General features: G+C 37.4%; 1 protein-coding gene across 1 annotated transcript; it reads right to left on the bottom strand.

The window, feature by feature from the left end:
- Window positions 1–537: 537 nt before the first annotated feature.
- On the bottom strand, window positions 538–7,477 carry si:ch211-215c18.3 (uncharacterized). Its single transcript, XM_058627520.1, has 4 exons — window positions 7,205–7,477; window positions 3,414–3,532; window positions 1,312–1,659; window positions 538–1,226 (listed from the first exon to the last, which is right to left on the bottom strand). Exons 2-4 carry the CDS (start codon window positions 3,481–3,483, stop codon window positions 1,126–1,128), a joined length of 519 nt encoding a protein of 172 aa, XP_058483503.1. The 5' UTR covers window positions 3,484–3,532; window positions 7,205–7,477; the 3' UTR covers window positions 538–1,125.
- Between the last annotated feature and the right edge of the window lie 6,942 nt (window positions 7,478–14,419).

Raw genomic sequence — 14,419 nt, forward strand, 5'->3', positions numbered from 1 at the left:
TACATTTCTGTACTATACACATACAGTAATATGTACTTTCACAAGTGATCAGAAGGAGAGAATTGTCAATGGTTAACATACAGGATATGACATTAACATTATGCCACCATCTTGTTCTCAGTAGGCTGACTCTGACCTAAAGGCTGCATAGATAACCCTCCTCTTCAAAGCACTACATTGCAATGACTTGTTCAAATTTATTTATGCTTAAGAAATACCCCAATCATGTTAAGGATTTATTTTATCACATTGCAATAGGGAAGCAATTGTTTTCTTTGAGCTGCTACTCTTTAACTAGGTAAAAGAGATGACATCTAAACTGTAGGTGTGTGGTACTAGCAGGAAAGGCAGTGTTTGAGCAGTTATTATTTACTATTATTCTAAAGCAAACTTGTAGTGATACAATTCTGTAAGCATAGTTGCACAAAGTGGTGAACATATCAAAATAAGGCAAACTGAAAGATGATTAGCTGTGTTAAATCATTCATAAATCCAGACTTATACTATTGCACGAAACAGCCAATACATGGGCTCTCCTCACCTTTACATACAACTTTATGCTGCAGTAATTTATTGCAATACACTTTGAAACCAATACATTCAGATTCAATTGACATTCTAATTTTAAAAGCAATTATTCAACTTGTTCAGTTCAGGTTCAAATTGAGTGGTTCACATTCAGTTGTAAATAATTCAAATTCAGTTCCTAATGGCAAATATAAGATCCCTTTATCTTATGTTGAAGAGACCACACAATTAATATTTTTTTGGCCTTCTACAAAAATATTTGTTATTTAGCCACTGATTGAGACAGTAGTTCACATCGCTGTCTGTAATTTGCTCCTTCTAAAACAGAAACAATAACTTAGAACACTTTTCGCTATTTAATTTGCTGACGGTCCTTATTTTGTTATCACTATGATTTTGTTCATGTTTTGAAAGCATTGTCAAACAATGGTGTGCAATTGTACAGTGGTGAGAATATGGTATTTTACATGAAATCTTTCACATCACAGATAAACATTTTAAATATTGTCCAGTGCTCACTGAGCGGGTGATTTACACATTCACTCATATTTATGTTAAAAGGTTTTCATAGCTTTGAATCTCCGTAAATGTGAGAGTTCATGGACTTAGAAGACCAACAGCCAAAGGAAGTGACATCACCAGGGACAAAAGCAATGGTGCAGATTTAAGAGTGATTGCAGAGCATATAGGCAGGATTCCTGCAACACAGAAGATTATGATTTTAGATATTTTTGGTACCATTGCTCGAAGATAAGAGTCACAGAACAAGACATTTCTACCCACTGTGGTGCACAGCCATGCTGTTCTCTTTCCAGTTGTTGCCTTGGTAAACTCTGCAGGTGTAGGTGTAAGGCCTCTCATCAGCCATCGGGGCCCAGGTGAGACGGCACAGATTGGGAGTGACCAGGCTCACATTGCTTCTCCTGCGGTCTTCAGTGGACACGTAGATGACAGCATTGGGGTAGGTGCTGCCCACCAGCCGGCTGTCCTGCCGATACTCACAGTAGGGGCCTGGGACCTGGTAGGTGGGTGGAAACTCACAGTCTACCCTGACATTTCTCTCCAGGTAAGTTAGACATGGAAACATCTGGGGCCCACGTGGTGTGAACAGAAACGAGGACACAGAGTTCACTGGGAGAGATGCAAAGAGAAAGTAAATCACTGTTACACTGTTAGTGTTACATAAAATAACATTTACACTCCCAATACAGAAAAGTATATCTTGTCATTTTACTGTACAGATGCCAATTCTGTATGTTTAAGAATTGGCATCTCATTCCCACAGGCTGCAGACCACAGAAGACCACCCACCCCCCCCCAGTTGATCTTGTTAAATTAAAGGTACAGAAGTAAGACAGACAGCTAAATAGACCAGGGGTGTGTGTGTTTGTGTGTGTGATTGTGTGTGTGTGCCTGCATTTAATAAACATGACGCCCAGCAAACCTGAACAGAAGAGAATGTGCCCCTCAGAAGTGTGTTTAAGAGACATGTTTCAGTTATTTCTGGAATAGAGGACTAACATGTCCTTTGTGATTTTCAGTTTGCTTATGTCAGATATATTAAGAATATATTAAGTAATATAAAAAAACTATATGGGTTGTTAAATAATGTTAAATAATAATTGCCTTTTCTTCCTTTAGAGTTCTTGTTTTCCTCATTGTCTATTTGTATGTTGAATATCTGATACATATCTGATACATATTAATTATGTGTGGTCTGTCAAAATGACAAACCCAAAGGTCATTGAAAATGGGATAATTTTTGCCATATCTGTCCAACTGATCCTGGAGAAACATTGCTATGTCTAACAGATCTGAATGAGCTTTCCTTCTGAACAACCGCAAAGTCCTCAGGTGCCTGCGTAAAGTCGACAAACTAATGGTAATACCATCTATGTGATTTAAGGACAGGACTATCTCCCAGTGTCTTAAACCCAGATCAAAGCAAAACTTGATTAAACTAAACGAGTCGTCCATGTTGTTATAAATCGAACTCTCAATAAAGGAATGAATGTGTTTATTGTTTCAAATGTGCTCTAAACTCAGAAAAAAATTATTCAGTAAATCAGAAAAAAAATCACTCTGAAAAATAGAAAAAACTAATTACTCCAAAAAACTGAAAATAATACATTACTCCGAAAAACAGACCAAATACTAAATTACTCCGAAAAACAGACCAAATAATAAACATACATACAACGTACATTCACAGACACTGGGGATTGATATTTGATATGTTCATTTCAATTCAATTTATATAGCACCAATTCATTCATGTACATTATCAAGACACTTTACACTGACAGCTGCTGTGTTCAGAACATCAGAAAGAAGTTTCTGCTAATATAGCCCCAGAAATACTACAAACTGTAACTTTGACTACTGATGATATTTATATATGTGCATCTAAAGTGCTTTATTTGTCTTTATGATTTTGTCTAATTTTTCACCAGAGATTTAACAATTTTATAACCACTTTGCATGCTGACGACACATTGATGCTTTTACGTATGTATTACATTGGACTTGACCACGTAACCAACTACACTTGTTAGAGAAAATCAAAGAGAAACTTTTCTCTATCTGGACTTCTCAAGATTATAACTGATTCAGAGCCATATACTGGGATCAGCAGGACTATCCGACATTCTTATACATATTGAAATTTTGAATGAAACACAGGCTTTCTTTGTCTGAGGAGTCACTTAAAAATGTGTTTCTCGAAACCACTGTGGTGTGTGTTGGAGATGGAAGGAGACAAATACCCTCTCGCAGAGGCCACCAAAATGCATAGGGCCGGCCCTAACCCCTGTCATACTGCAACTATTTCTTGACCAAAAGTAACAGTGTATAATAATAACACAGTGAAACAAATATACACATACTGTGAGTCTGATGCGTAATCATTATCCTGCCAAAGAGGAGACAGACCGTGGTGAACAGGTGCAGCTCCATGTTGACGTGTGCCCAATCGATCAGATCAACAGCCACACCACGTTATGACCTGGCAGAGCAGAACATGGGACGTGATGGAATTCAGAACACAGTTTGGGGATTTCCATTACAATTAAAACAGAGAGAAGATGCATATTGACACAAAGTTAACAATCTATTGTACAGGCGAAACCTTACTAATACAAAATGTTCAAAGAACTTTAGCCCATGGTTCTCCTAAGGTTGGTTAGAACCAAACCAAAAACTGAGGGTTATGCAGAAGCCTATAGTTCCCTAAACGTTGAGGGAACCAAAAACAGAAACGTTCTCTTGTAGTTGCACAGTGGTGACACAACGTTCCCATTTGGTTGTATTTCGGTATTGTTGTTTACAACGAGAACGTTCTGAGAACATTATCCAGAGGTTTCAAATGTTTGCATTTCAACCTTCATAAAACATGTTTCGATACATTATAAAAGGTTAGCAGTTGCTAAATTCACAGACAATTGTACATATGAGCCCAAAGGAATATATTTATACCCCACTTTCCAGTAAATAAGTAATAGTAAAGTAGTAAATATGAATATGAAAATAAATCTTTCAAGGAGTATTTATTTAGATACGGTTGTCTCACTGTACTAATCCACTCAGTTGCTCAGTTCAATATTTAAATCCAATCATTACACTTCCATGCCAGTGGAATTCCATGCATTCTTCTGTGTGATTCATTTTGAAATGCAGCTGAAGAAATAATTTCATTGTGTGCGACACGTGTGTGGTCACGCAGGGATATTTTGAGACTTTTGGAGATGGTGCTTTTTTTTAAGAAAAATGGTCAAATGGTGATAGTTGATAGCCTTTGATATAGTCATATCAACTGAAAAAAAAAAATATGCCAACGGCTTTTCATACAGTGGCAGTCACACGACCCCTGCAGGCAGTTCAGTTCATGACAATATACAACAGGAAAAATAGACTCACAAAAACACAATTCACAAATGAATATACCTGGACTATATCAGGACTTTAATGTATATATGCAGTTTAAAAAATGCATTGAGATACATCCAGTATGATTCTCTTTGTAGTCTCCTTTTTATTGAGACTGCTGCAGACTCAGTGCCAAATTGTTCTTAGTGTATTGCAGTTACCATGTTGAGCATATTTGTAAGGGTGTGACATAGGACATCGGGAGTTATTGGTTCTTTCAAAGTCAGACATAATCTTTATTTATATTATATATCATAATTTTGTCTTTAGACCATTCATACTAAAGAAACGTTAAATTGCATAAATTCAATCTCATAGACCCATAGACCTCTTCGCATTTTGCGTAGCAGATACGCATTTTGACATTAAACTACACTGCTACAATGAAACTACACGAAAAGGGAACAATGGCCATGAGTTCATCTGTTTATGTGCATCAGTGCAGCACATGCTCACAGACCAATCATTGCGCTTGTTTCCATCCTGGCGTCAAACACAAGTGGAGACACCAAATTGCTAGTGACAAAATCGATTTGTATCCCTCTCTGCATGTCTTGATAGTCTTGCTGGTTTTCCACGGGAGGGCGGCGCTAAACACCGTTCAAACACTAAATGGACCTGGTTTGAGAATGAAAAATTGTGAAATGGGTTCATTTTAATTACAGACCTGTCAGCGATTGGACGAAATTTAAAGGAATACTTCGCCGATTTGCATTTAACATTGTATTCCTAGAATAGGGGTAGTATTTTTGAAAAACTTGTGCTTCCTAACCTCAGTTTCCCGAGTCAACCAGGGACACTTGGTCTGGGCCCCACTCGTAGGGGGACGGGACCTCATTCCCAGAACGTAAACAGTGTCCGCCATCTTTGCTAACAGGTACGCTAACAGGACCAAGTGTCACTGGTGGACATGGAACAAAGAAAAGAATGAAGATATTTCTGAACTCAGGGGAAACTGAGTTGCCCCATAGTTATGTATTTCTGTTATTATGCTTGGCTAATGAGGTTTTGGACATGTAACTTCTCTACACTTCTGCTCTCGGGGCCTGCCAGAAAAACTTTCCTAGAAAAGAAATAGAAGACCTGATTGGACAAGTACTCAAGTTTGCCCCACACAGACAAAGGTAACAAATTGAAATTCTCTCTCAATTTGTCTGTGTCTGTGTGAATGTATGTTCATAATAATCAAATGAAGGGGAAATCTAGCAATCACTTTTTGTAATTACAAAAAGTAGTGAACACAATTTTTCTTGCTTTTGTTCTAAATATAACATAACAAACATGTGTTTCTTGTTCAACATTTTTAGGCCACCTGACAGAGATTGATGGAGTGGGGCCTTCCAAACAGTCACATTTTACTTGCACACAAGAGCCATTATTCAGTTTTTTATTACATTATTATTATTTCAATATTTTTTACATTATATTTTTTTTATTTATAATTTTTGTTTTGTATGCATGTGTTTGTTTGTTTTACTTTTTTTCCATTTCTATTAGATTATTTTATACCACCTAAAACTAAAAATGTTATTTATTTGGCAAATAAGTACCCAAAGTCAGAAATTAATCAAGCATAACATTCAAATAATCAAACTAATGTTTCTGGTTGGAAATGGAAGTAAATAACTATAATATGATATTTTAATCAAGAAATAATAATTTTCTTTACTATTTTTTGTAAATTGGCAACATCATTATATTAACATTATCATTATATTTAGCATTAAAAATATCATTTTGTTAAAGCGCTTCTACATACTGGTGTATTAACCATTACAGAAACAAAAGACATTACATTGGACGGTGGCCTTTTACATTTGTTAAACACTGTTTGTAAAAGCTTGATTTTTGAATTTTTTTTTTACTGTTCATAGTCTTTTTCTACACTGTGTGTACATTTTTAGATATTGTGCATTCTATCTTATTTTTAATCTTTATTTTTATTACTTTTTTTATTTAATTTTGTAGTTTTTTTTACTATATTGTATTTTATTTTATTCTATTCTCATTTCTTTTACTGAGCTGTTGTAAATGTGTGTTTCCCCCCTGGTGGAGGAATAAAGTCATTCAGTCTTCAATCCATCCATCTAAGACTGCAAGTATGAGACAGTTGAAAATAATACAATTTGTATAATATGTACTAAATGCTGTCATGCAACCAAAATAATATTCTACAAAGGTTGAATGAAGGTTGTGACAAAAGTAATATTATGGGAACGTTCTGTGAGCCAAAAGAGAACATGCTATAAAGGTTGAATGAATGCTGTGACTAAAGTAACATTGAGGGAACGTTCTGGGAACCGAATGTGCAACCAAAAGCAACGGTTAAGAGAACGATAGGAAACAATTCCATGACAACCATAGGACAACCTAGGCCAAACCTTCAGGGAACGTTCCTGCAACTAACACATGACATTCCCAGAACGTTGTGGGAACCAGAAATTGTTAGATGGCAACTGCACCAATCAGCAAATGTAAATATGCAATATATTCTCAGGCGCATCTACATCAAGCCTGTTCTGTTCGACGTTCTCCTCGCAGATAGGACGACGCCCATGCAGTTGCTCTGCACTGCAGCAAACTGACAAACTCTCTTCACTGCATATGTGCACGTTGTGTCCTTACTTCGGAGAAAGAACCACATTGACATATTTAAAACACATGCAGCTTGCCCGGAATAACAATGCTATAATACTGAATAGTGTTTACGTTTGATATATTTTAAAGTCTGCAGTAAACGTGTAGCTCTTACCTGGCCTGTTCGGTCCTTGTCTGGTGTTAACGTTACTCAGCACTGCTTCCACCTTCAAGCGCACTACGGCTGTATTCATGGGTCGGAGTGAGACAATAATATGCGTCTGCAGTACCGGAGACCAATGGCATGTGTCTGCAGCAACGGAGGTCGCTATCGTGGACGAACTGAACTGAATCAGTCACTAAAACGATTCGTTCACTTCACAATTCAGCTGAGCAGAGCTCTGATGAGGCACTGCGGTCAAGCCAGCCGTCACTCCTGCCAAAGCTGGGGAACTATCGTCCGTATAAGGTGGGGAAGAAGAGGAGGGTGGGGTGGGGGGGTATCATTCATCACTTTAATGTGAAAATGGCAATATTCTACCCTTTAGATGTGGTGATGACATTTAGTAATCTTCTAAATACACGGGAAAACAAGTAAAAGTGAAATATAAATGTAACAGTGAAGCCGATTTAGGTTTGCACCAAAGCAAAACTGTTTTAGAGCAAGAGTCAGAAATCTCAAACTTCAAAACAACATTTTTCTAATTATACTGATTTTTCTAAATCAATATAATCACAGCAGCCCCTTGCAATCAACATCCCACACTCAAGACAATAAAGCACATACACATTTATATGTCAAGTAAACATTTTATGACACAATATATAATATACAAATACAGCATTTGGCATATTCATTCAATTGAAAAAGAATTGAGAATTCAATCAATTGTATTTGTATAGCGCCAAATCATAACATACATTATCTCAAGGCACTGTACACAGACAACATCAAGGAGAGCAAGAGGGAGATGAGGTAGAGAGAGAGACCAAGAGCAGATACACAACAATTGTATCAAGTTACAAGTTTACTACAGGACAGTTCTGAGTCAGTGATGACATGTTTATAGAAATACAATGTAATTTATATAAGCAGCAGCAGAAACTGTTTATAAAAATTATACTGATATCGACTTTTAATTATAGCATAATAATAATGGTGATGATATATATGATAATAATAGACTTGAAAACTGGATCTGGATCCTTCAACCTGCAAGATGAGGACACACAGAGAGAGATAGAGATAGATGCTACATATAAATCTAAATATAAATGTTACAACTAAATCTTTTGGGTGAAACTAAACATTTAGCGAATATGCATATTCTGCCGGTAAACGGAAGTACCAAAATACAATTTCGAGGAGGCTTTATGTTGCAGCACTTGATGGGAGTGTCCTGGACAATCTTCTTCTTAGAGGTTGTCTCCAGCTGCATCACCTCATGTTGAGTATTGACCTCTTCGCTCTGTCCACTAGAGCTGATGGGAGCTGTTCTCCTTATGTGTCTTACACTGATGGTCTGTGGTCCACATCCTGTCCTGTGTCTTTGTCCACACTGCAGACAGCAGGAGTCTCCTGGTGCACCACAGCTCGTGAAGACTGGATCCTTCAGGATGTCCTGACAGATGACAGCATACTTGTGTCTGTGAAGACATTTCTTTATCACCAACATGTCAGTGACAGGTGGACATGTGTGTGGCTGAGACTGACAGTGAATGAAAATCCTCGTTTGTTGACTGAAGCAAATGTTGAGCTCAGTGGTTCTGATCGACCGAAGATGCCACACCATAGCTCCTGCAATCACCTGCCTGCCTTCTTAAACTACTATTCACGTCACTTTTATCCAGATCTGGCTGCTCTGGACTCAGTCATCTGGCCCACCTTTTTGGATCTCCTGCCTTCTCTGGTCTCCTCTGTCCCTTGGACTGTCCCCTTCATATCAAACCTGCCCAGCCCTTCATCTGCCCCTTGTTAAATAAACACACTTTACTTTGACTCCAATTTTGTCACCTTGTCTGTGTCCACATCTGGGTTCACAACTCTGCAGCCACGTGACATTACTTACATGTCAGTGACAGGTGGACATGTGTGTGGCTGAGACGGCAAATGTTGGGCTCAGTGACGACTGGTGACATGAGACTTGTTCTCTAATCCTGAGACACTATGATTTTCTTACAGTTTCGTCACACATTGGTTCTGATGGACTGTTATAAAGCTCTTCTGTATATGTGACAATAAAAGCCCTTTCAATTCAATTCAATTGTTCCTCAGGGGACTTATTCTGTGCTCCCTGGTTTGTTCTTCGCGCCATGGTTTTTTATTTGCGGGCGGGCCTTAGGAAGCTGCCTGCTGATTGGCTGGAGTTTCAGATGGATAACGACTCCAAGCCTGTGACGACTTCGAACTGTCACTCCAAAATCCCAGCCAATCAGCAGGCAGCTTCCTAAGGCCCGCCCGCAAATAAAAAACCATGGCGCGAAGAACAAAAAAGAAAGAACAAACCAGGGAGCAGAACAAAACATGTCCTGTTAAAAAAAGTTAAAAAAACATCTGGGGCCTGTTGCATGAAAGTAGAATTGACCACAGATGCAAATTAGCTATTTAGCTAACTCTGGTATAGACCTGGTTCTGTACATGGTCCCTGTCAACTCAACTAGATTTAAGATATCCAGCAAATCTGAGAAAGTGGGATTTATCCTATGCTTCTAAATTCATCCTGACTTGGTCTGTTGCACGGACACCAAACCAGGATGAGGAGGCGGGGCTTGGTCAACCCAGGTGTAATTTATCCTGGTAAATTCACATTCACGTCTCTTTGAAGTTGACCCTGAGGTCTCTCACAGATTTACCGATGCAGAAAGTGAGAGGACTTGTGTCGCCAAGCAAACAACAGCTTGTAATGAAAACTATTAAAGAGATGAAACACTTAAAAAAAACAACACAACTTTTAACATTAACTTTTAATAAGATCAGAGAAAAGGCCTGGCAGATAATTACAGACAAACAATATAAATACTTACAGAGCTCAAAATAACTTGTTTTATTCTGTAAACTGTAAACCTATATATATATATATATATATATGTACATATATATTTAAATATATGTGTGTAAGACATGAGTTTTCTGTAAGAAGGTGTTTCATTAAATCTGCAGTTTATGTGACTTGCATGTAGCACAAACTTCTGTGGCCTGTGAAGGTGATTGAGTAACATTTGTGTGCAATAGCAGCCTATGGCCAGTAGATGGTGCTAGGCTACTCTGCTTATATGTTATTGAAGGGGTGTTACCTGCATTGGCACTTCATAACCGGTACGAAGTCCTAGAAATAGAAAACCCAGTTTCAATTTTAAAATTCTCTTATAAAGCAACACTGCTTTTACCAATGGAGCAGGCTGAGGAGACGCGACTCGGACACTTTTGCCATACAAAGGGGAGCTACCCAAGGCTTGTGGCTCATCTGCAGGGCCACTGACGGTCTAGTGTAGAGTATGATGGCATGATGTTTTTTTTAATTTCAATGCTGAAAGGCCTTCATTTCCTACATATTATGAAATATGATGTTATTTCTGTTTGCCCTGACCATGGATAACTGTGACCATCAAACTATTTAACTCATCCCTTAGTATCAGACACTCACAATAAGCAAACTAATCCTGGAGCCATTTCATCTATGATGTGTACTGTACTTAATGTTTATATAATCTTAGTCTAGTCCATGTGTATTTAATTTTCACTCTTGTTGAGAATTTAGATTTTGAGAAAAAGTTTCATTTTTAGATGCCCCTGATAATAATGATTGTTCTTTGAACCTCTTTATTAAGAAGAAATGGAACAATTTGCCTCTCAGACAGGGTTTAAAAATGTATTGTGTTGTTTGATAAATTAGATCCTAACAACTACAGAGGGATACGTGTCAGCAGGAACCTGGGGAAGATGTTCTACTCAATTATCAACAGCAGATTGCAGCAATACCCTCAGACAGAGTCAAACTGGATTCATACAGAACCATAGAACCACCGACTACATTCTCCACACACGTATAGAGAAACATTTAAATCAAAATAAATCCAAAAAATGTATGTTTGTCCCCTAAGTTTCCAAGTTTCCCTTCCATTTCAAGTTTTTTATCCCAGCACATGTTTTTTACCCCCAAAAACTCATCTGCTCCCTTCACGATTATTTTTTATTTTTTCGGTGCAATTAATGACATAGGCAATGAACAAGATCAATGTATCTATATTATTATTATTATTATATTAGCTGCTTCTGCATAGCTTATGTTGTTAGTTGCTTTTACATTTCCAATTTCCACAGCCCTCTTACCATATATCACTTTGTAGTTGCCACCACAGTTACAGCATTTCTCTTGTACATTTTCACCGCATTCTTCGGTTCTATGTTCACCTCCACATTTGGGACACCTCTGCTTTCCTTTACAAACCGTATCTCTGACATCTGTAACATCGAAGTGGGGGAGGAAGATAAAGTCTAACTGGAAAACTGATTCTATCAGGAAGTGTGGACTTCTGAAATTCTAGAAGCACAGACATGCTGTTAATCTTTTAATCCTGCCTATTTCAACTCCAATAATGCTCTGTTTGAGTTTCTCTAAATCTTCGTCAACAAGAATGCCTATAACGCCCCGTGACACCCGGTTCTCTCCGAGAATCCAACTCAGTCCGTCTGTCGTGTAGTGGTCTGCAGTTAGGCCTACTTGGCACCAACCTCTCTCCCAACCCATGGTTCACAACTGGTGGTGCTTCCGGGTTTATTTCCGGATTGTGCGGCCCATAGAGCATGCACAGTAGTGTTACTCCCATGCCTGCAGTCTAAACATGTCTTTATGAACAGCCACAGGCATGATGGGAGTAACACAGTCACAGCTGCTGAGAAGGAAGAACTGTCGTGTTAACTGTGATATTTAAGCATTTAATATGAAATATTTTGATTCATAGTTACAATGCTATATTTAGTATTTAGTATATTTGTAATGGATTTTAAAAATGTTCATCCACCTCAGCTCGTCATTTCACGGATACATACTGTATGATAATAATCAAAGTTGCTGTAAACTGATTTTTTTTTCCTGTTAACTATGTTTATTTGACATCATCAAACCTATATGTAATAACAGGTAAACACATTTTAAATATTTCTACAGTTTTAAGATATGTTTAAATTAAATATAAAGAATAGAAAGTAAGCAAAATAATTAAAATGCCTCATTATAAAACGTCCTTTTTATTAAAAAAAAAAAGTATCTAAAAATGTACAATATTAACATTAACATTGGATATTAACATCCAGTGCAGGTGAGTGGGATAATCCAGTTTAGTGCTCACTGTTGAGCCTGTTGATGGCCTGGGGGAAGAAGCTTTTGCTCATCCTCTCAGTGTTGGTTCTCAGTGAGGATCTTCTCAGCTCTCTCAACCTGCATCTTTTTGAACAATGTAAATGTCCTGCAGGTTGGGTTGTTCTGAAACCCTCCTAGGGGCCAAGAAATCCTGTTTTTGCAGCTTTTTATTGTCCACAAATGTTGCTTTCAGAATATAAAGCTCACTATTATTATTACTACTACTTTATTAATATCATTCTTACGTTGATATTATGTTAATATAATGATCAGAAAATTAAAATAAAGTCAGACCAAAATACCTGCAGACTCATGATCATATTATTAGGAACAAGAACCACGTGTTAAAAGTAGTTTTATAACTCCAGATTCTTTCACTCAACATGTTTATCTTCAACTCTAATTCATGTGTTCGTCACATTTATCAGTAACTTTATGAACCGATAGTGATGATAAGACAACCAGCCTCCCCGTGAATCACTGGTCAAATGACCGCAGGACTCAGTGCATCACACGGTCACAGCTCCACAGTCCACACCGTGATAAACAAAGTGATAAACTGCAGCATGTCAGTCACCTCTCCTCCGACACAGCAATTCTTTAATACATCGATAATACGTTTGAAAATAAATGCTAATGAGCGACGAATAAATAACTAAAACCCGATTTGTCGTAATATTTAAAAAAAATGTGAACGAAAACCCCCCATTGCCTTAATGGATTCACATTTCTCATATCGTACGCTTCCCTGACAGTAGCGCCGTCCCGAGACGCCACATGACCGCGCTTTGGTGTACTCGTACACACCTGTGACGTCACTTTGGGACATAATATTTTTATGGCCTGTAAAACGATTTTACAAGTATGAAACTCCATGAATTAAAAAATAGAGAATATAAAGATCTATACATGTCTATGTCCTTGTCTCGAGAAGCTTAAATGGCACCTGGGCGGTACTCCCCGCGAGCGCCCCCCGGGGGAAAAAACAACACACAACAGGGTTAAGCAAACTGTGATGTTTTATGATATATACACAAGGACATTCATGCTAAATGTAAAAAATGTAACAAGATCTATGGGGAAAATAATAATAATAATAATGTATTTAAATTAAAAATTATATAGAGAAAAATATTTCTCAATTTATCGGAACAATGGAAAAACACCCTTAAGAGAAACCAGTTATACTATACATATGCCATAAATATACACAATAATAATAGCAGAAAGCATCAATAACAATATAATACAAATACAATAGAGAATAAAGATTCTTAAAAACACAAATCCTTCTTACACAAATGTGAAAACACACTGAAGATAATGCAATTAGTATACAATTGCACACAGAACAGAACAAAGAAAAATGTGCATGAACTATAAGCCTGTATTTATAATATTATGCATGAAATGTGGGTTATTTGGAAGAAAGTTGAGGTGTGACTGACTTTAGCCCACTAATTCCATTAGAGTAGCCTATTGCTGTATCCCCTATTGATCTTATACAGGTGGTAATGATGCTATTATGAATAGAAAACACACAATAGCATGCATTGATTTTGAATGTTGCTCCTAACTAGTGTGTGAACAATGACAATCCAACAAATAGATTAATCAATCAGTTATCTCCAAAGTCATAAGTGTAAAAAAAAAAGAAAATGTACAGAGCATGTAGTAAAATGAGCATCTCATAATAGGCTGGGTGTTCTAGACAATACAACAGAAATGAAACTGGTCCGAGAAAACAGCAAGCATGTAATTCTAATGTGAACTAAAGAGAGCAATAGTTCAATGAAAAGCTTTTCTGTTTTTAACACATTTTTTACAACGCATACATTTGAGGATGAAAAACTAAACCAGATGAATCCGTTGAACCAATCATATACGTCAGTTATAATTCAAATTACGAGTCATTTCTTGTAAAGTGGTCATGCTTGTTTGAAAGTGTTGTTCCGGTCTAACCTGTTGTGCACTTCTCACGTTGCCGGGCAGCTGGCTGCGAGGATCATATATCCGGAAGTTGGGTGGTG

This window comes from Solea solea, chromosome 4 (assembly GCF_958295425.1).
Source record: "Solea solea chromosome 4, fSolSol10.1, whole genome shotgun sequence".
Taxonomy (NCBI): Eukaryota; Metazoa; Chordata; class Actinopteri; order Pleuronectiformes; family Soleidae; genus Solea; species Solea solea.